Genomic DNA, 18538 nt, shown 5'->3' on the forward strand with positions numbered 1-18538 from the left:
CCCTCTCCTCCTCGCCCCCCTTCTCCTACCCCCTTCCTCTCCCTCTTCCTCCCCTTCCTCTCTCCTACCCCTCGTTCCCCTTCTCCTCTTGCTCTTCCCTCTCCTCCCCCTCTACTCTTCTCCTGTCTCCCCCTCATTCTCCCCCTCCCCTCCTCCTCTGCTTCGCTTCTTCCCCCTCTTAATCCCCTCCCCCTCCCCCATCCCCCTCCTCCCCCATCCCCTCTCCTTCCCCTCCCCCTCCTTCTCCCTCGTCTAAGAGCCCCCAGATTCTCCTCCCCGCAGCTTGAATAATATCCCCCAGGCCTTCCCTGGGTCCTGTTCTTTCCCTTCTCTCTAAGGCCTAACAAATCCTACAAAACCCGGATCCGGCAGCCTTCCCCCACCTTCTGGAACAGGTGAGACCCTCTCGCTGTTGCTTCTATGCACAGAGACTGCCATGTGGGGCTCATGCTCGTTCTTAACCCCGCCCCCCCGCTTCCCGTCACACCTTTCCCAGGATGCCTGCCCTCAGCCCTCACCCCACCCCGCCCCCAGGCCTGGAGATAACCATGTACCCATTGCCCGAGTAAGATGTGTGTGACTTGATCGTTTCCACTGGAGTCAGGAAAACTCGGCTACATTTTCGTGCTGTCAGTCAGGAAGTTGAAAGTGCAGTTTGGGGGATCAAAAACATGGCAGCCGGTGTGCGGGGCCGCGCGTAGGCAAGTCGGATTTCTTTACTGACGAGTTGGGCCGGGGGCTGCCGCTGCGCTGCCACGTTTTCTTCTCGGTGCCATCGCCGCTTTCCCGGCTGTGTTTTCTCTCCTTCATTGGAAGTCGGGCTTTCCTGGTGTCTTGCGCGCTGTTTCTAGAAGACTCTGTCCCGGGTTCTGGCTCATTCCTGCCCGGCCCTGGCGTCCCCGGAAGTGGCTTCTCCGTGACGTGGGCGGGGCACGCCCAGGCTCGTGCGGTCAGCGCGGCCTCCTGCGCCCGAGCCGCGTGGGGCGCCGCGTGGGGCGTGCCGGGGTCAAGTGCACAGTCGTGCGGTGTAGACCCTAGCACGGTTTGGGCGGCCGTGGCCATGTAAAAACTCTGAAATGCCACACGGAACACTAAATATCACGTCAGCCCGTGACAGACGTGCTGATGTATCGGCAGAAGCTCTTGTCTTAAACCAGCGCTTGACAGTCTTTACTTTATGATTTTTCTAAACTGTGAGACATCTTTTTCCTCTGACAGCCCTTCTTATATTTTTTTGAAGCCTCTCTTGAATGTCTTTTTTACAAAAGCATTCAAACCGTAAATTGGTTCCTATAATCTAAACCTGCTAATAGAATGCCCTTCGACTCGGTAGCCTTTTCAACCATACCGTCCCGAATCCTCGGAACATGGGGATTTGTGAAGCAAAACGTGGGTGATTTTGTTTTGGACAGGTCTTTTTTTTTTTTTTTTCTAATTAAAAAAATAGTTACTCATTTTTGAGAGAGAGAGAGGCAGAGTGCTAGTGGGGGAGGGGCAGAGAGAGAGGAGACACGGAATCTGAAGCAGGCTCCAGGCTCTGAGCTGTCAGCACAGAGCCCGAGTCGGGGCCCGAACCCATGAACCGCAAGATCATGACCTGAGCCGAAGTTGGTCACCGAACTGACTGAGCCACCCAGGGGCCCCTCGGATGGAACAGCTTTTTAAAAAAATAGTTTAAGGGGCGCCTGGGTGGCTCAGTCAGTTAAGCGTCCGACTTCAGCTCAGGTCATGATCTTCCGGTTCGTGGGTTAGAGCCCCGCGTCGGGCTCTGTGCTGGCAGCTCAGAGCCTGGAGCCTGTTTCAGATTCTGTGTCTCCCTCTCTCTCTGCCCCTCCCCTGTGCGCGCGCTCTCTCTGTCTCTCTCTCTCTCTCTCAGAAATGAATAAAACATTTTTAAAAACAGTAAAAAAAATAGTTTAAGAACTTTTTAAGGTTTATCCGCACAAAAAGTGACTCACACTCACTTGTGGGTGTGTGTTTTCTTTCATCTGCTCTAAAATGTGGTGACAGAGAGAGAAAAAATGCGGTCTCCCCAACCCGATTTCGAGAGCTTGACCACTGAGTTCTGTGGCAGAGTGCGCAGAGTTTTGTTGGGGGAGGGGACAGTGGCCGAGGCTGGGGACCTGGAGCCGCACAGGGCTCGCAGGCAGTGGCAGGCCTTTCGGAGAACTTGCCGTGCGTGTTGACGTCTCACAGTCCCTTGACAGCACATGTTTGTGAGGACTCACCGGGAATCAGGCCCTGTTCGAAGTCACACAGAAAGAAATCTGGATGGTTAGACCATTTCTCTCCTCACCAGTTTTCCTCCCCTGCCAAGATTAAGAGCGTCACCCTCTCAGAAGAGCGCGGAGCTGGGAAATGGGAGGTGGCCGCCTGGCTGTCTGGGGTGCGCAGGGGGCGCGGAGTTTCCTCGGCGGCCTCATTGGCCAACTCCATCTTCAGGCCCAGCACGAAGCGCAGCGCCTGGCCTGCCGGTGCTAAGTGTTTGTGGGACGAACATTTGGGGGGTGCCATGCCCCCACACTACGGTTTTAGAGCTAGCTTATAAACTGCAGGGGGCGGGGCGGGGCTTTCACCTAGAGATGCAGTCTCAGATTTTAACCTTCCCTCACCTTGTACCTGTGCTCTGCCGCTCAACCACATGCAGGTCTTCCTCGATGTGAGGATCGGAGACAAAGATGTTGGCAGGATTGTGATCGGCCTCTTTGGAAAGGTTGTGCCCAAGACTGTGGAAAATTTTGTCGCTCTGGCCACAGGCGAGGTAGGTCTCAGGTGTGGGTCCCTTACCTGTGCACAAAATGGGATCTTCTTTCTTTTACGCCCAGCGTAAACAGGGAAAGAGGGAAAATAAGTGTTGGATTGGCAGGTCCAATGAACCTGAGACGTCTTACCATGTTTTACTTCATTATTGTATGAAAGTTTACTCTTTGAGCACACAGTGTCCTTAGGCTTCTAGAAATTGAGGGCAACTGCATCATATGAAAGCGTAGATTGCTCTCTTTTTACTCATTCACATTAATACTTCCACAGTTGAGTCCTTTATTTTGGGTCTGCCAATGGGAACGTTTCTAGGAGGACATCATTGCAGGGTCCTCATCAGGTTCTGCAGACAGTTTGTGTCATTTTCTCATTGTGTCATTTTGAGATAAACGCTGGGGCTTATCTTTCAGTACGGGTTAAATCTACTCATATATTCAATTGACATAATCTCTTTAGAAAGGATACGGATTTAAAGGAAGCACATTTCATCGCGTCATCAAAGATTTCATGATTCAAGGAGGAGACATCACCCATGGGGACGGCACCGGCGGTAACATTGTCTTTTGTGTTCTTCCTCTTCTGCTCACCAGACTCACACCTCAGGTCGGGTCAGCGTATCCACCCCCATCAAGTGAATTCCCAGGCTTAAGGAACAAATTCGTCAAGAGCACCAAACTAATTCTTCAGGAGGACGGGGTTTGGGGCGGGGGAGGGCTCATCTGCCAAAATCTAGTCATATGTGTGAATGAGTGAGTCTTCCTAGTTTTATTTATTTTTTTTAGTTATTGTGTGAGAGAGAGAGAGGGAGAGCACAAGCAGGGGAGGGGCTGAGAGAGAGGGAGAGAGAATCCCAAGCAGGCTCTGCACTGTCGGCGCCAAGCCTGATGTGGAGCTTGAGCTCCTAATCTGCGAGATCATGACCTGGAGGCTTCCTAATTTTAAACAATATTGCTTTGGTGGTCATTAGCTTTCCACAGTGCAGATATGCTCATCCGGCAGGCCACTGTGCAGATAGTAAAATGCTAGCCTCCCCATATGCAGCAGTGCAGAAGGCCGTCTGGCACAGGAAGGAAAGGTTGAATGTAACACCGTGTGAACGGTGGTGGGGCAGCAGCTGGCCACAGGCAGGGGTGCGGGAGAGGAGAACGGGGGAAGGGGGGCACCGCACTGGGAGCGCGAGGCTCGAATTTAGGTGGCAGGATTACAGATGGATTTACCCCTTTCTTACAAAATTCTTTCATTTTATCATCAGCTTTTGCAGGAACACTAATAATAAAAATAGAACTGTCAAAATTATAATACACACTCTTACAAACAAAGGTAGAGCCCTGTGAAGCACAAATGATTAAATGTACACAATGCTACATATCCCGGAGGTTGTCCTTCTTCACTGGGGATCGCGGGTACCCAGCTCCCTGCACTGCCTTCCCTCGGGACCACAGGGAGTTCTTCTGGACACCCACCGTACATGCAGCTACACCAGGATTTCAGTTTCCTTCAGGCTGAAGATTTTGAATTCAGCAAATAACGTGCTTTGATGGGCATTAGACTGCTAACTTTTTACAGAGGCACTTGGGCCGTGTGCAAGCACTGTTGCTAACTCTACGGGTATCACAGTGGTTTATCTGCACCAAAATGGCGACCATTAAGCCCTTGGATTTGCCAGGTCCTTCCGGAGAGTTACTGTCACTCCCTGCACAAATGCCGCAGGGGTATGGGAACGTGGAGTGGGATAGAGAAACGCGTTCGGGTGGCTGGGGTCAGTGGGGCTGGGGAGGATGCCCGGGGAAGGGGGCCCGCCTGCTGCTGCTGCTGCTGCTGAGCCGACCTTGAGACTGGCATCCAGGGTCCTGCCCTGTGGCCAGGCAGGAACCGTGACTGAGCTCTCCTTTGGCTGCTTGCCTGCTTTTGTCTCTCCCTCTCTCTGCCTACCCTGCCGTGTGTGTGTGTGCGTGTGCGTGCACATGTGCAAATGTGCACACACGTCTCAAAGTTCTCTGAGGTTAGGAGGGAGGACCTTTTGGATCCTTTAAATTGAGTCTAGACCTGTGAGCAGAGCTTTCCGCCAGGCCACCTCATCTGTCACTGACCAGTCAGCTGTGAATCGCCGGCCTTGGACCGAGTCCCTCTAACTGAGCCAGGGCGTTAAAGTTGGCGAGCGAGGGATAAGGAGCCCGGCAGCAGGGGGAGGAGGAGGCGGTGGGCACGTCAGGCATTCAAGGTGTGGGAGGAGAGAGCAGCCACTACCCAGGGTCTCTGCCGCTCTTGTGGGGTGGGGGGGGGGGAGGGAACATGCTCCACTCTCCTTGGGGCTTCGCGAGAACTCCAGGCCACACGCCTGGGTCTGGGTCTGGGTCTTCCCTTCAGGGGCCGGATAGCCCGGTGCTCCGGTTGCCATCACCCTCTGTCTCCTGATGAGCCCGGAGGTTGTGGCGCCCAGGGGCCTCCTTGCTGGGAGCGCTGATGCAGGATGGAGCAGCAGCTCTAGTGACAGAAGGTCATGTGACTTCCCAGTTCTGCCGCGCAGTTTTCAGACTGTGGAGCCTCTGCTGCCTCACTCACGGTGGGATTGAGAACCCCAGTTCTGCAGGGATGTGAGCGTGAGCTGAGGGTGTTGGGTGCTAACGGCACCGTGGGTGGGTGCGGAGGTACGCGTGACCCGGGACCAGTGACTTGAGGCTCCGGACGGAGACCGAGCCAGGACGATGGCTCATGCACCTTCCGTGGGGCCCTGCGATGTCGTCCTGCCCTTCACTTCCTTAGTTCAGAGGGAAATGACTGACTGGCTTGGTCACAGTTGGGGGGCCTTACTTGGAGACCTGAGGGCACTGCCGTCTCAAGGCTTTTGTGTCCATCTGAGTGGCGCCCCGCTTCCCAGAGGAATCCAATTTTATCACCTCCTTTCTTTTTCCTCATTTCATCATCTTTTCCCCGTCCCCAACTCCGTAGGGTTCTGTTAACCAATTCTGTTAAACCCTTATGTCTCCCTTTGAGGAATTTACTTGCATATAACGCCTGGTGCTTCTCTTTTTTTTCCCACTTTGTCTCACATAGGTATAAGCATTTATGGTGAGACATTTCCAGATGAGAACTTCAAACTGAAGCATTATGGCATTGGGTGGGTCAGCATGGCCAACGCAGGGCCCGATACCAATGGCTCTCAGTTCTTCATCACCTTGACCAAGCCCGCCTGGTTGGATGGCAAACACGTGGTATTTGGAAAAGTCCTTGATGGAATGGTAACTTGATATGTTATTATTTCTCATTCAAAGCCTTATAGTTTTAGTGAGAGGGCTTTCAGTGATTTATTTTCATCTTAAAATGTGCTTGTTAGAGGTTCATCTTATATGATGACTGGCTTCTTCAGAGGGGAATAAGCTGTGGAATTTTATTTTATTTAATTAATTTATTTTTTTAATCTTTATTTTTGAGAGAGAGAGAGAGAGAGAGACAGGGCACGAGTTGGGAAGGGGCAGAGACAGAGGGAGACACAGAATCTGAAGCAGGCTCCAGGCTCTGAGCTGTCAGCAGAGAACCCGATGTGGGGCTGGAACCCATGAACCACAAGATAGCCGGAAAGTCAACCAACATAGCCAGCCAGGCACCCCATAGTGTGGTGTTTTAATTGTTAGGAGCACTGAGGCAAGAGCTGGGTACTTAATTTATGTTACTACTTGATATAAATGAAAACTTTTTTAATGTAACCAAATAAAACTCGGGCCCCCTGTGTGTGTACAGTAGAATAATGCTCTGCCCTGAAAAGGAAGGAAATCCTGTCACATGGTACAACGTGTATGAACCCTGAGCCTGTGAAGTAAAATAAGCCAGTCCCCAAAAGACGGGATGATTCTGTTTCTATAAGTATCTAAAGTGGTCACATCCGTGGAAACGTGGAGGAGAACAGGGGTTGCCAGGGGCTGGTGGCGAGGAAGAAAGGGGAGCTGGTGTTCAGTGGGAATAGAGTTTCAGTCACACGATGCAGAAGTTCTGCCCAGCAGCTGCACAGTATGAACGTACCTAAGACCCACCGCACTACAGGGACAGCTAAGATGGTACATTTTATGTTACGTGTTTCTTACCACAATTAAATATAAACTATTTAAAAAAAAAATACCCTGAGCACCATGTGGTTTAGGACAGAAACAAGTCACATTAGAAGACACAGGCAGTATAGCCAGCACAGCTACTAGAGAGAATGCACGTTTCGGCGGGTGTGCCTCAAAGAATAGCGGAGGGTCCAATCTGTCACCCACAGGAACACTTCTTAAAATCCTTTTCCTCTTCCACTCCCTGCACTTCTCCTCCTTAGCAGCTCACCGCCCACAGAAGCTCTCCCAGCTCCTAAACTAGCACCTGTAAAGTCCGCCCCACCCCACCCTGGGCCATTATTGACCCTTCCTCCCTCCCCACCCTCCCCCCCTGCCCTCTTCCATATTTGATTTTGTTTCATTCTCATGTGAGTTCTGTGTCTTCCATCCAAACGTTAGCTCAGTTTTGGCGATTCCCAACTTCTCCCCGCTATCCCTGATCCTGCCCATCGAAAAGCCAGGAATTGAGCTGATCCCCCACACCCCCCACCACGAGAAGCTCCCCTACAGGGCAAGCAAGTATTGAGCCCGAGCTGGTGAAGATCAGGTTCTCACTGGCAAGTGGGATTAGAGGGAAAGGGCCACCACGGACCACTTTGTGTACCACTTTGCAGTCCTCAGAGGACTCTGTGCTTGCCCAGTAACGAATGCCAGTGCTCCTCAAATGTCTTCAGAAACGTTGCTCTGGCGGTGAGCTGAACCTGGGCGTGCGTGTGTTCAACCAGTCTGGGTTTTGGACCCGTGGGCCGTTTGGAAGTAAACTGGCTCACACATTCCCGCAATGAGTACTTTTGAATACGTCACACTAACCTGTGAGAGAAGGAAGAGTGCAAGTATTGTGTTTTCTTCTGGTCACGGTTTTTCTAGATCTTCCGACCTCTCCCGTCTTCCTGCGGCCCTAACTGACTGCACACGACTCTTTCCACCCACCGGGGTGCAACCGGAGACCTGCTTGGTCTCAGACCAGCACTGCTTAACATTCTGAGTCATAGACTTCTTTGAGAGATTGACAAGTATATTCTCTCCAGAAAAAAAATCTCCAGATTCTTCTCTCTAGAAGGAAAAAAAAATTGTGTGTGCATGCGTGTGTGTGTTTCGTATTGTTGCCCTCTCTGTCCCTACCCTGTGTGGGAAGCGGGTCAGAAGCCAATATCCCCGGTCCTGGACGAGCCCTTTCTCCTCCAGTGTGAAGCGTCCCAGCTTGCAAACAGGCAAACCCAGAACGAGCCCCACTTCTCAGTCTGCCTTCTGACGCCTAGACCATTTACAGGGTACAGTGGAAACTGATTCCTGCTCCATGCTTAACTCCTACATCGGGTGTGAGGTGGGCAGAAACATGTTTCATTAAAGCTGTGGGTTTACAAAAATATCAAATTACTTTTTAGAATAAAAAATGCTAGTTAAAAGAAGGAAATACACAAATACGTTCTTCCACTAGCAAGGTAGTGGATAGATTTTCTTCTGTTATGTAGAAATTTCCTGAGTATGTTAAGTTTTCCATGGTTGGCTTGCATGGGTTTTGTATTCACACCAAGGGAAAACAGACAAACAAACCAAAAAAAAAACCAAAACAAAAAAACCCCCCAAAAACCCCTGGTTTCCCTTCCCAGTTGGGCTTTCAGACTGGGCAGTGGTTTCACCTCCTGATCGCCACGGTCTGCTTGTCTCCCCCAGACAGTGGTCCACTCCATAGAACTGCAGCCGACTGACGGGCATGACCGCCCGCTCACCAACTGCACTATCGTCGGCAGCGGCAAGATAGACGTGAGGACGCCCTTCGTGGTCGAGGTCCCTGACTGGTGATACAACAGGCAGAAAACAGAGAACACACTCTGGCAGGGATGCGTGTGTGTGTGTGTGTGTGTGTGTGTCTTTTGATTCTCCAAAGTTATTGTTTGGCTTTGTTCGTTTTTTGTTTTTGTTTTTTACGTCCGTTCTCCACCCTCGATCACATCAACCACTCAGCGTTTACTCCGCATGGATTGTGGTCCGTCGCTTGCCTTGGGACTCCGCATGCAGAAGACACATCCTAGTCCTCCGGTGGTGCTGTCTGTAAACCAGAAGACTTCGGATGATCTATTTTCTTTGTAAGAACATGATCATCACTCTGTCGCATTAATGGTGATCCCCGGGTTGAGGGACGTGGACGATGTGTCTGAAGAAGGTGGGAACGTGAAGTTTGTACTTTTATATTCAAAGAGAAATTCTCTGCAGGGAAAGAGATGTGACTCGTGCAATTGGATATATGCCATAGGGACTTTTACTTGCTAAAAGGTGCTTCTGTGTTCTCTATATTAAATGCTTTTTATATCGGTCAGTTCTTTTTGCAAGACTTTTTTTTTAAAGTTCTTTTTAAAAAATCCATGTAGAAAAATACATGTGCTCTAAAATTAACAATGAGCACACTAGAGAGGGTTCTGTCCATCAAAATACCAATACAACTGGCTAATTTGGGATGGGGGTGCACAGAAATGACTCCTGACCACGTCCCAAATACTTGAGTGGATTAATTCACTAACTTTTAGTCACCGTAACAGGTTTAGAAAGTTCCCTTGAGTCTCGCTGCAACGAAAGGGTGTCTTTTGTTTCTAGTTACACAGTGGGCACGGAGATTCGGGCCGTGCTCACACCAGATGGGAAAACGGAACCCTCCTGGGGCCCTGCTGGAACATACCTGCTGGGACAGAGCGCCGGGCCTCAAACGGGAGCAGGCCTTGTGGCTTCTCCAGGACCCAGGCAGTGAGGACCTCCCAGAATTCCAGCCCTTCAATAATAAAAAAAATAGCAAATACACACATTTTGAGAACTACCTTTGAAAACCATTCCATCTCTTGAGCCAGATACTAAGAAAACTGCTTCATCACAACAGGATGGGCGACGAAATGAACATTCTCCCTGCTGATGGGGGTGTTAACTGCTGTAACCCTCTTGCCAAGCAACGTGCCCATTTTTTTTTCCCCTAAGAAAAATTCACAGAAGGCCTTCGGCATGCCAGGTGCCCATTTGGAGTTCCTGAACAGCAAGAAAAGGACCCCAGGGAATTTACATTCTAGAGGCGGAGACAGAATAAATAAGGTGACAGGTGGTGTGCTGATGGCATGAGGAAGATACACCCATGTGCACGGAGCCCTGTCTGAGTGGTCAAGGAAGGGCCTGCTGAGGGGACACTGGAGCTGAGGCCTGAGGCTGAAAGGGTAGGCGGCGGTCAGGCAGGGAGGCAAGCAGAGGGATGAGGGTCCCCAAGTCAGAGGGGGTGGGTTCTGGGGCTCCAGAAGAGTCAGGCTGGGACTGGAACATTCCGGCCCCAGGAACAGGGCCGGCTTCTTCCGTTATACATGGTACGCTGGGGAGCTATCCATGTTAAGATGGGGAAGGGCATGACATAGTCTGCATTGAAGAAAGATTATTTTGTCTGCCTTGAGGAGGTTGTTTTTGTTTTGTTTTGTTTTGTTTTATAAGTAGGGGAACTAGTGCATACATCAAGAAACTCAAGGGGCACCTGGGTGGTTCAGTGGGTTAAGCAGGTGACTTTGGCTCAGGTCACGATCTCCCAGTTCTTGGGTTCGAGCCCCGTGTTGGGCTCTGTGCTGACAGCTCAGAGCCTGGAGTCTGTTTTAGATTCAGTGTCTCCCTCTCTCTCTCTCTCTGTCCCTACCTTGCTTGTGCTCTTTCTCTCTCTCTCAAAATAAATACACATTTTTTAAAAATTAGAAAAAAAAGAAATTCAAAGCATTCATATCCTTTTAAGTCCTATTTCTTGGACTTTGCTTTCGAAACAGATGTGAAATCGTCATGGGCCCCAGTGTTTGGTCAGCCCAGCATCCCATTTTCCCCACCATCTGGGAATGATTGCCTGTTTTCCTTGAGGAATCACACCACTGCCATAAGCACCTCTTACCAGTAGCGGAAGCTGACCCTATGGCTGGGTACCTCGGCGCCCTGCCGAACTTGATAAACATTTATTGAGGGCTGGGTAGAGCTGCTAACAGTGACAGCCTTGTGGTTCCCGTGAAAGAGACAAATAATTCAAACATATACCACCTGAATATGTAACAGGACGTCAGGCAGTTGTTAGTCTCTGAAGAGAAATGGCACAGAGAGAGGACAGAGAGAGCAGAGGTGAGGTGGTCCGGGAAGTCCCGAGTGTAGGCTGAAGGAAGTGAGGGGACAGCAAGCCCCGGGGACACAGAGGGAAGAGTGTGTGAGGCAGTGGCCTCCGGCTGATGGTCAGGCTGGTGGCTTCAAGAACTATCGGAGTCCAGCTGTGCAGAGCGAGGGTGGGAGGGGACTGAGGTGGAAGAGGGAGCAGGGACGTCCCGAAGGCTAACCAGAACATTCCTTCACGCTGACCCCCGTGACTGGCTCAGGGAAAGGTGCTTGACCCAAGTCATGGTAGTGAGTCTCAGTTGTGGGACTCCCAATGGAAATACTGGGAAAGAGTTGCAGTCTTTCCCCTCAGAGGCTGTCAAGGAGCAAAGGCTGAGAAGGAAGCTGACACGGACGGAGGCTGATCCAGGAAACAGCAAGATGTATTCCTGAAGACACCACTGAGCCCCTGAGTCGAGCCATGCCTGAAGCTCATCTCCACCCCTGACTTTTTAGCTATGCGAGCTAATACGTTTCCATTTTTTGCTTAAGCCAGGGCTGATTGATTGCTTGTGACTTGGAAGCTAACGTCTTTGTCTAACACAGCAATGTTGAAAAGCTTTAGTATAAAGATGTGAATTGCAGGGGTGCATGGCTGGCTCGTTTTGTAGAGCATGCAGCTCTTGACTTTGGGGTCATGAGTTTGAGCCCCATGTTTGGGGGTAGTTTATTTAAAACAAAAAAAGATGTAAATTGCAAGCTTATTTAGGATACCAAAATACTAGAAGCAATTTGACTGTCCCCAAATAGTTATAAAACACACATCCCATAAGAGAAGAACATGCATTCATTAGGACGGATGATACAAAACTTAGAGTAACATGAGAAAATGGTCATTTTGAAGACAAAAGTACAAATTTTGTATGCAGCGTGATGTCAAGTATGTAAAGGCAAATGCAACAAAATATAAATTGACATGAGGAAATTCAAATGGTGGGACATTTAAACTCTTTTATATTTATTTTATGGGTTTTTTTTTTCTTTTTGGGGGCTCCCAATTTTCCTCTAAGGTTCTCTCCTAATAATTAGAAAAAAATCTTTTTTTTTCATTTATTATTTTACTATTTTGTTTTAGACAGAGAGCGCGAGCTGGCGAGTGGGGCAGAGGGAGAGGGAGAGAGAGAATCCCAAGCCGGCTCTGCACTCAGCGTGGACCCCAGTGTAGGGCTCGATCCCACAGCCCTGGGATCATGACCTGAGCCAAAATCCGGAGCCGGCCACTCAACCAACTGAGCCACCCAGGTGCCCCCTAAAAAATCTATTTAAAAACAGTTTTTTAAGGTAACATGGAAGGAAATTGGAAATGAAGTGGAATCTGTGGAATGACGTGGCTTCAAGTCTCCAGATCAGAGGACACATGAGCCACTGATACCTCCGCGCACAGGAGCAGAGTTTGCCCTGTAGTGTTTTGATTAGCATGAGCAGAATCAGAGACATCTCTCTAGTACCAAAGCAAAAGGGGCTCATTTTCAAAGTGCTGAAATTCTGAGACCACTTAGTGCACAGGTAGTAAAGCGTCAGGCGATACCCACTATACCGGATGGCTGATAAGCTTACAACACACCCCCTGTTCAAAGCTGTTTCTCTCATACAGGTTGAGAGTTACGCCTTATACCAAAAGCATTAGCAAACCCACAGCTCTGAACTACTGCATTACAAAAAGCCTCTACTTTCCGCAGAAGATTCTGAAACAAAGTTCACTCTTCTGGCAATTGTGCTGTGAAACGGAAACCTAGCAGCCAAGGGAGTGCCGAGAATCAAAGGAAAATTATACTGGCCGCTGCTGCCACCACCACAGAGCCCAAATTATTAAAATTGTGATCCTGAATCACTTGAGCAAACAATTAAAAACACTGTCGTATCCTTAGGCATCAGTTGTTTTATTCTAAGTGCCCTTTATCAATTTTGAGGATCATCAAATAAGTTAAACTCTAGTAAAATCCATTCTTGGGATCGATTGATTAGAACGACAATCTCAAAATTATTACCTACTCCATTTCTGATGAGTTCTTAGGTTTGAACAGAACTTACCAACCTCATTTTTCAGTTCAGCCGTTTCGAGTTACGTAAAGACAAAAACATGGCAAGGATTTTACAACAGGAAAAGGATTTGTTTTTGTTTTTCAACATTCCTATAATTCAGAGGGCTGAAGAAATCCTTGATCTGGAAGGCTGGGAAATCCAAAGCCCCCTCAAGGCTTTTTTTTTTTTTTTTTTTTTTTTTTTTTAATTAAGAAAGAGTAAAAAAGCAGTATTTGTAATGGAAAATGTTTGTGCTGTTAAGAACCTAACGGTTTTCACTTAAGTCTGTAATTCATCTTGGGGACTTAAGGTTTCGGCCAAGCGTAAGTGTTAGGTGTGATATAACATCACCTGCTTTGGAGATTGACTAGTGTTGCTGACATTCTCGAGTGAGGGAAAAACAACTGGCACTAGAGCAGAATTCCAGCGGGTATAGTCACAGGAACGTCTGGAAGAGGGGGAAAATGAAGTCCATCTCACAAATATTAAAGTCACAACAAGATGCGTCCCCAAATCCATACATGGAATTTTCATCTCATGACTACTTCCATCAGAACAATCGGGACTCCCAGATTCGGAGGGTCGGGAGAGGGCTCAACATACCACTATGCCCCCATCGCCCACTTCTGCACTTGTATTAGCGCTTTCCTGTTTCCACATCCGTTAATTTTGGAGAGGGTGGGAAGGATTTTCTTCCTGAAGCACACGTCCCAATGTGCTATTCAAAGTGCTAGTCAATTGGCTGTTCAAACTCTGGTCCCCTTCTGTCCTAAGTGGCAAATAGTATGTCCTGTAATTTGGATAGTATCTCCATTTGGTACTGTTTTTTTTTTTTTTTAATGTTTATTATTGAAAAAGAAAGAGAGCAAGCACGAGTAGGAGGGGCAGAGAGAGAGGGAGAAACATCTGAAGCAGGCTGACGGGTTAGACTGTTATCCTAATGGTATCACCAGCCTTCTGTTTTATCATCCTGACACGATTTGACTTTGTGTCTGCCCCCCCTAGAAGTATGGAGGGCTTTTTTAATTAAAAAAAGCTGAAATATATTAAAAAATATGCAACATGAAAATACTTTGAAATGTCCTATGGGTATGGTTCTCACACTATACGGTGCACAAGAATCATCTAAAGTGCTTATCAGATCTCCGGGCCCCACATTCAGAGTGTCAAAGTCCCTAACTCTAGGAAGGACCTGAGAAATTGTATTTCTGACAAGTTCGTGGACGATGCTGGTCCTGGGTCCAAACCTCGAAAACCACTGCCCTGCGGGGTCACACAACTGTGGTTTGTGATCCCTGAATTAGCTTAATCGTTTGTTAAGAGGATAGTTTGAGAAACCATCCAAGTGTGTAGCTACCCAACCTATTACCACTCTGTGTATCCAGTTAGGGAGCAAACTGTAGGAAAATCAGGGTTTTCAGAACCCTTGGGATGTAAGGAAATTTGGGAAAATGTTAGCAAATCTGGATTCAAGGTCACGGACTCCACACGTATCTACGAAGCTTCTGCTGTGAAGCACGTAGCCAGCATTGAGCTGGGTGCTGGGAACACAGGGTGCCGGCCATCTATTCCTTCAACAGGGGCCTCCTGAAATCTACTCCTGGCCCTGTAATGGAGAGGAGTGTAAACAAGTCAGAAGATGGCCCCTATCTCACAGCGTTCATGTTCTTTGGTTAAATGCGAAGAAGGAGCACTTTGCTGTGATACAGAGTAAGTCAGAGACAGACAAATAGCACACGATTTCACTTGTATGTGGAACCTCAAACACAAATGAACAAACACACAAACAGACTCAGATACAACCTGGTGGCTGCCAGCAGGTGCGAATGAGCATCTTCTCAAAGGAGACAGAAAGGGTGTTTCAAGCAGAGACCAGCAGGAGATAGGGCCTTTAGGAGGTAATTAGTTGGAGCCCTTCGAAGAGGCTCCACAGAGATTCTTCGCCCCTCTTCCACCATGTCAGGACACGGTCTCATTAGACACCAAATGTGCCAGTGCCCAGCTTCCAGAACTGTGAGAAATAAATGTAGCTGTTCATAAGACACAGCCCGTGGTATTTCCGTTATACAGCCCGAATCACTGAGACGAGTACTTCTCTGTGGCCACCTGCAGTAGCTCAAGGGTTGAAATGACGTTCTCAGAGTGGGTCCTGCAGAAAGTATACAAGTCAATAACCATTAAAGAAAGGTAGTTCAGGGCACCTGGGTGACTCAGTCAGTGAAGTGTGCAATTCTTGGTTTTGGCTCAGGTTAAGGAATTTGAGCCCCGTGTCAGGCTCCATGCTGATGGTGCGGAGCCCGCTTGGGTTTCTCTCTCTCTCCCTCTCTGCCTCTCCCCTGCTTACATGCACATGCTATCTCTCAAGATAAATAAGTAAACCTAAAAAAAAAAAAAAAAAAAAAAGAAGGTAGTTCATAAGTCATCTTCCAATCCCTCAAACAGCGGTTTCCAACATAGGTGTGTATCAGAATCACCTTGGCAGTTTTTCTCAGAACTCAAAGACAGGACCCACCCATCCAGATCGATTGAGTCAGAGTTCTAGGTGATTCTGATACATATACATTTGATTTACAACTATTGTTTTAGGGGCACCTCGATGGCTCATTCAATTAAGCGTCTGACTTTGGTTCAGGTCATGATCTCGCAGTTTGTAAGTTTGAGCCCTGTATCCTACTCTGTGCTGACAGCTCAGAGCCTGGATACTCCTTTGGATTCTGTATCTCTTTCTCTCTGCCACTTTTGGGCTCAGGCTCTGTCTGTCTCTCTCAAAAATGAACATTAAAAAAATTTAAAAGACTATTGTTTTAGAATCTCAGAGGCTGTCAGCAGATATGAGACTAATACCACATATGTATGCCAAAATCTCTCCTGCACCCTGGCAGATATCATTAATTAGTTATTACATCCTTACTCAAAATCTTTTAAAAACAACTTAAAAATTTTTTGGTAAAATATGCATAACACTTACCATTTTAACCATTTTATTTTTATTTTTATTTTTTAATGTTTTATTTATTTCTGAGAGAGAGAGAGGGAGAGAGAGAGAGAGACAGCGTGAGCAGGGGAGGGCCAGAGAGAGAGGGAGTCACAGACTCTGAAACAGGCTCCAGGTTCTGAGCTGGCAGTCAGCACAGAGCCCGACGCGGGGCTCGAACCCACAAACCGCGAGATCATGACCTAAGCGAAAGTCGGACGCTTAACTGACTAAGCCACCCAGGTGCCCCCATTTTAACCATTTTAAAGTGTACAGTTCAGTGGCGTCAAGTACGTTCACACTGTTGGGCAGTCATCTCCAGAACTTTCTCCTCTTCCCCAACTGAAATCCCATGAACATTAATTCCCCATTTCTGCCTTCACCCAGCGACTAACAGCCACCATTCTGCCTTCTGTTTCTATGAGCAGGACTATTCCAGATGCCTCATGTAGGTAGAATCACACTGTAGTCATCCTTTGTGACCGTTTTCACTTAGCATGTCAAGGTTCAGCCACATTGTAACACATGTCAGAATTTCCTTCCCTTGTTAAGACTGAATGATATTCCATGGCACACACCTACCACATTTTGTTTGTCCATTCATCCACTGATGGACACCAGGGTTGCTTCTACCTTTTGGCATTTCTTCCACCTTTTGCCAGGAACTTGGGTATTTAAACAATCTGATCAAGTCCCTGCTTTCACTCCCAGAATGGAATGGTCAGGTCACATGGTTATTTTGTGTCATTTTCTGAAGAACCACCAACCCATTCGCCACTGAGGCTGTGCCATTTTATATGCTCGCCAGCAATATGTAAGGGTTTCAGGGTCTCCACATCCTTGCCAACACTTATTGGTTGCCTTTTTTTTTTTTTTTAATAGTAGCCACTCTAAAGGGTGGGCCAGAATCCTTATTAAGTAGCCATTATCATTTGATCAAAGGTGACAGATGAGATGAAAGCCATTGGTTATTCTTCAACTGTGATCATGAGATTGCTACACTTTTTTTTTTAAATAAAAAGACATTTTTATTGTTGTGGAGGCTAGAATTTTAAACTAAAAAATTGTTCAAAATGGTTGGCAACTCACATTTGTTGTTTTGTATTGACGTTTTTATGTTTGACACCAAGTGGATTTGATCTGTACGCTTTTCAAAGGGAAGTAACTGAGGATTTAGCAGGTAGGGATGGTCAGCATATTCGGGTTGTAGAGATGGCCAGCTGTTGGAATGAGTGGGGCAGGGCAAAGAGGGCAGAAGGGGTGTTGGTCCAGAAATGGCCAGTGATGGAGGTGCGGCCCGAGGGGCTGTGTGCGAAGCACTGGGCGACAGTGTGAGACCAAGCCCAGACACGCCACCAAATTCATGGACTAGGAGCACAGCAGATGACAGGTGTCCCCATATCCTGCTTTAAAGGTTAACGCGGTTCCTCTTCCTTTTTCTTCCCTTCACTGCTCTATTGTCTATGAATCCATGTCTTCAAAAATCCGTGTTTTGTAAAAAAGGGGGAAATGGACTATGTACACTAAACATGCATGATGTCGCATGTACGTTACTGAAATCTCCGGAAGTACACACAGAAACGAAGCACAGTGGCCGCTTGGGGGGTGGGACAGGGGACAAAAGAGATAAGGTGAGGATCTTTCTTTTCTTATATATCCTTTTGTACGCTGTTATTAGTTTCAACCAAGGAAATATATTCTAGCATCTTGCCAATGTCCATCCCTGCACTGCAGTGACCACGACGCTCCAACCCTTTCCAGACTCCCTTGAAGATGGGGATCAATAATAAGGTTGTACCAACTAGATGTGCTTGCAGCAGATTGAGTAGATGATAGGGGCGTAGCTGTGGGCATTGAGAGGGGACTGTAGTGCAGGCGGTGGAAGGTGGACACTCTATGCCAGGGCCTGGTCCCCAGACTCCTGCTATTAGGCAGGTATAGTGGTAACAGTTACCTCCTGATCTTGCTTGCTGATACCCCGATCACAGTTACAGGGGAGGTTTTTATAAACTCAACAGCTCCAGGAGCAGCCTCCTGACTCCCTGACTTCCTGCTTAAGGCAAAGGGTGTGGGTCCTGGGCAGGCGGGTATTAGAGGCTGCTGGAGGATTCTGGAAGCCAATCCTGGATTATCCACTAGGAGTTCACTCTCCTCATCCTTCCAAAGGATTTATGAGCATCAAGTTTCTTACTGTTCCATCCTGCTTTAAATACCTACTGGGGTTTTCTATTTCCTGTAATGGAATTGAAATGAAACATGCAATTACACATTAAAAATTAAATAAAAAATAAAATTCGTCACTAAAAACAAACAAAAAACCTCAGAAAAGGTTTCTTGAGGTGTGTGCCATTAGCAGTGTTTGGTTTTTATATTTAAAAAAATTCTTATTATCTTGGTAAATCATCAATTATTTAATGGGTACCTAGTGGCTTCAGAGATGCAGTAATTTAACACCTAGATGAGAGACAAATGTGAGTATGTGGGAAGTTGTGTGTGTGTATAAAGAGATGAGACGCAGTTGCTTCAATTAGATCCGAGGAGAAGACAA

General features: G+C 47.8%; 1 protein-coding gene across 3 annotated transcripts in view; it reads left to right on the plus strand.

Annotated features, from left to right (window-relative positions):
• PPIC (peptidylprolyl isomerase C) overlaps positions 1 to 18489 on the plus strand; it is a 23723-nt gene extending 5234 nt beyond the window's left edge. The window contains exons 2-6 of one of the 3 annotated variants that reach the window (XR_005531965.1): positions 2648 to 2761; positions 3217 to 3310; positions 5815 to 5999; positions 8523 to 8717; positions 18478 to 18489. Coding sequence is in view for 2 of the 3 variants with exons in the window: in XM_039253415.1 (XP_039109346.1) it covers positions 2648 to 2761; positions 3217 to 3310; positions 5815 to 5999; positions 8523 to 8651 (522 nt within the window). In the remaining variant the exon portion in view is untranslated. Of the gene's footprint in view, positions 1 to 2647; positions 2762 to 3216; positions 3311 to 5814; positions 6000 to 8522; positions 9166 to 18477 lie in introns of those variants that run through there. The other 2 variants (XM_039253416.1, XM_039253415.1) reach the window with 2 other exon arrangements.
• The last annotated feature ends 49 nt before the right edge of the window (positions 18490 to 18538 follow it).

Source organism: Hyaena hyaena, unplaced genomic scaffold (genome assembly GCF_003009895.1).
Source record: "Hyaena hyaena isolate Hyena2069 unplaced genomic scaffold, ASM300989v1 scaffold_453, whole genome shotgun sequence".
Taxonomy (NCBI): domain Eukaryota; kingdom Metazoa; phylum Chordata; class Mammalia; order Carnivora; family Hyaenidae; genus Hyaena; species Hyaena hyaena.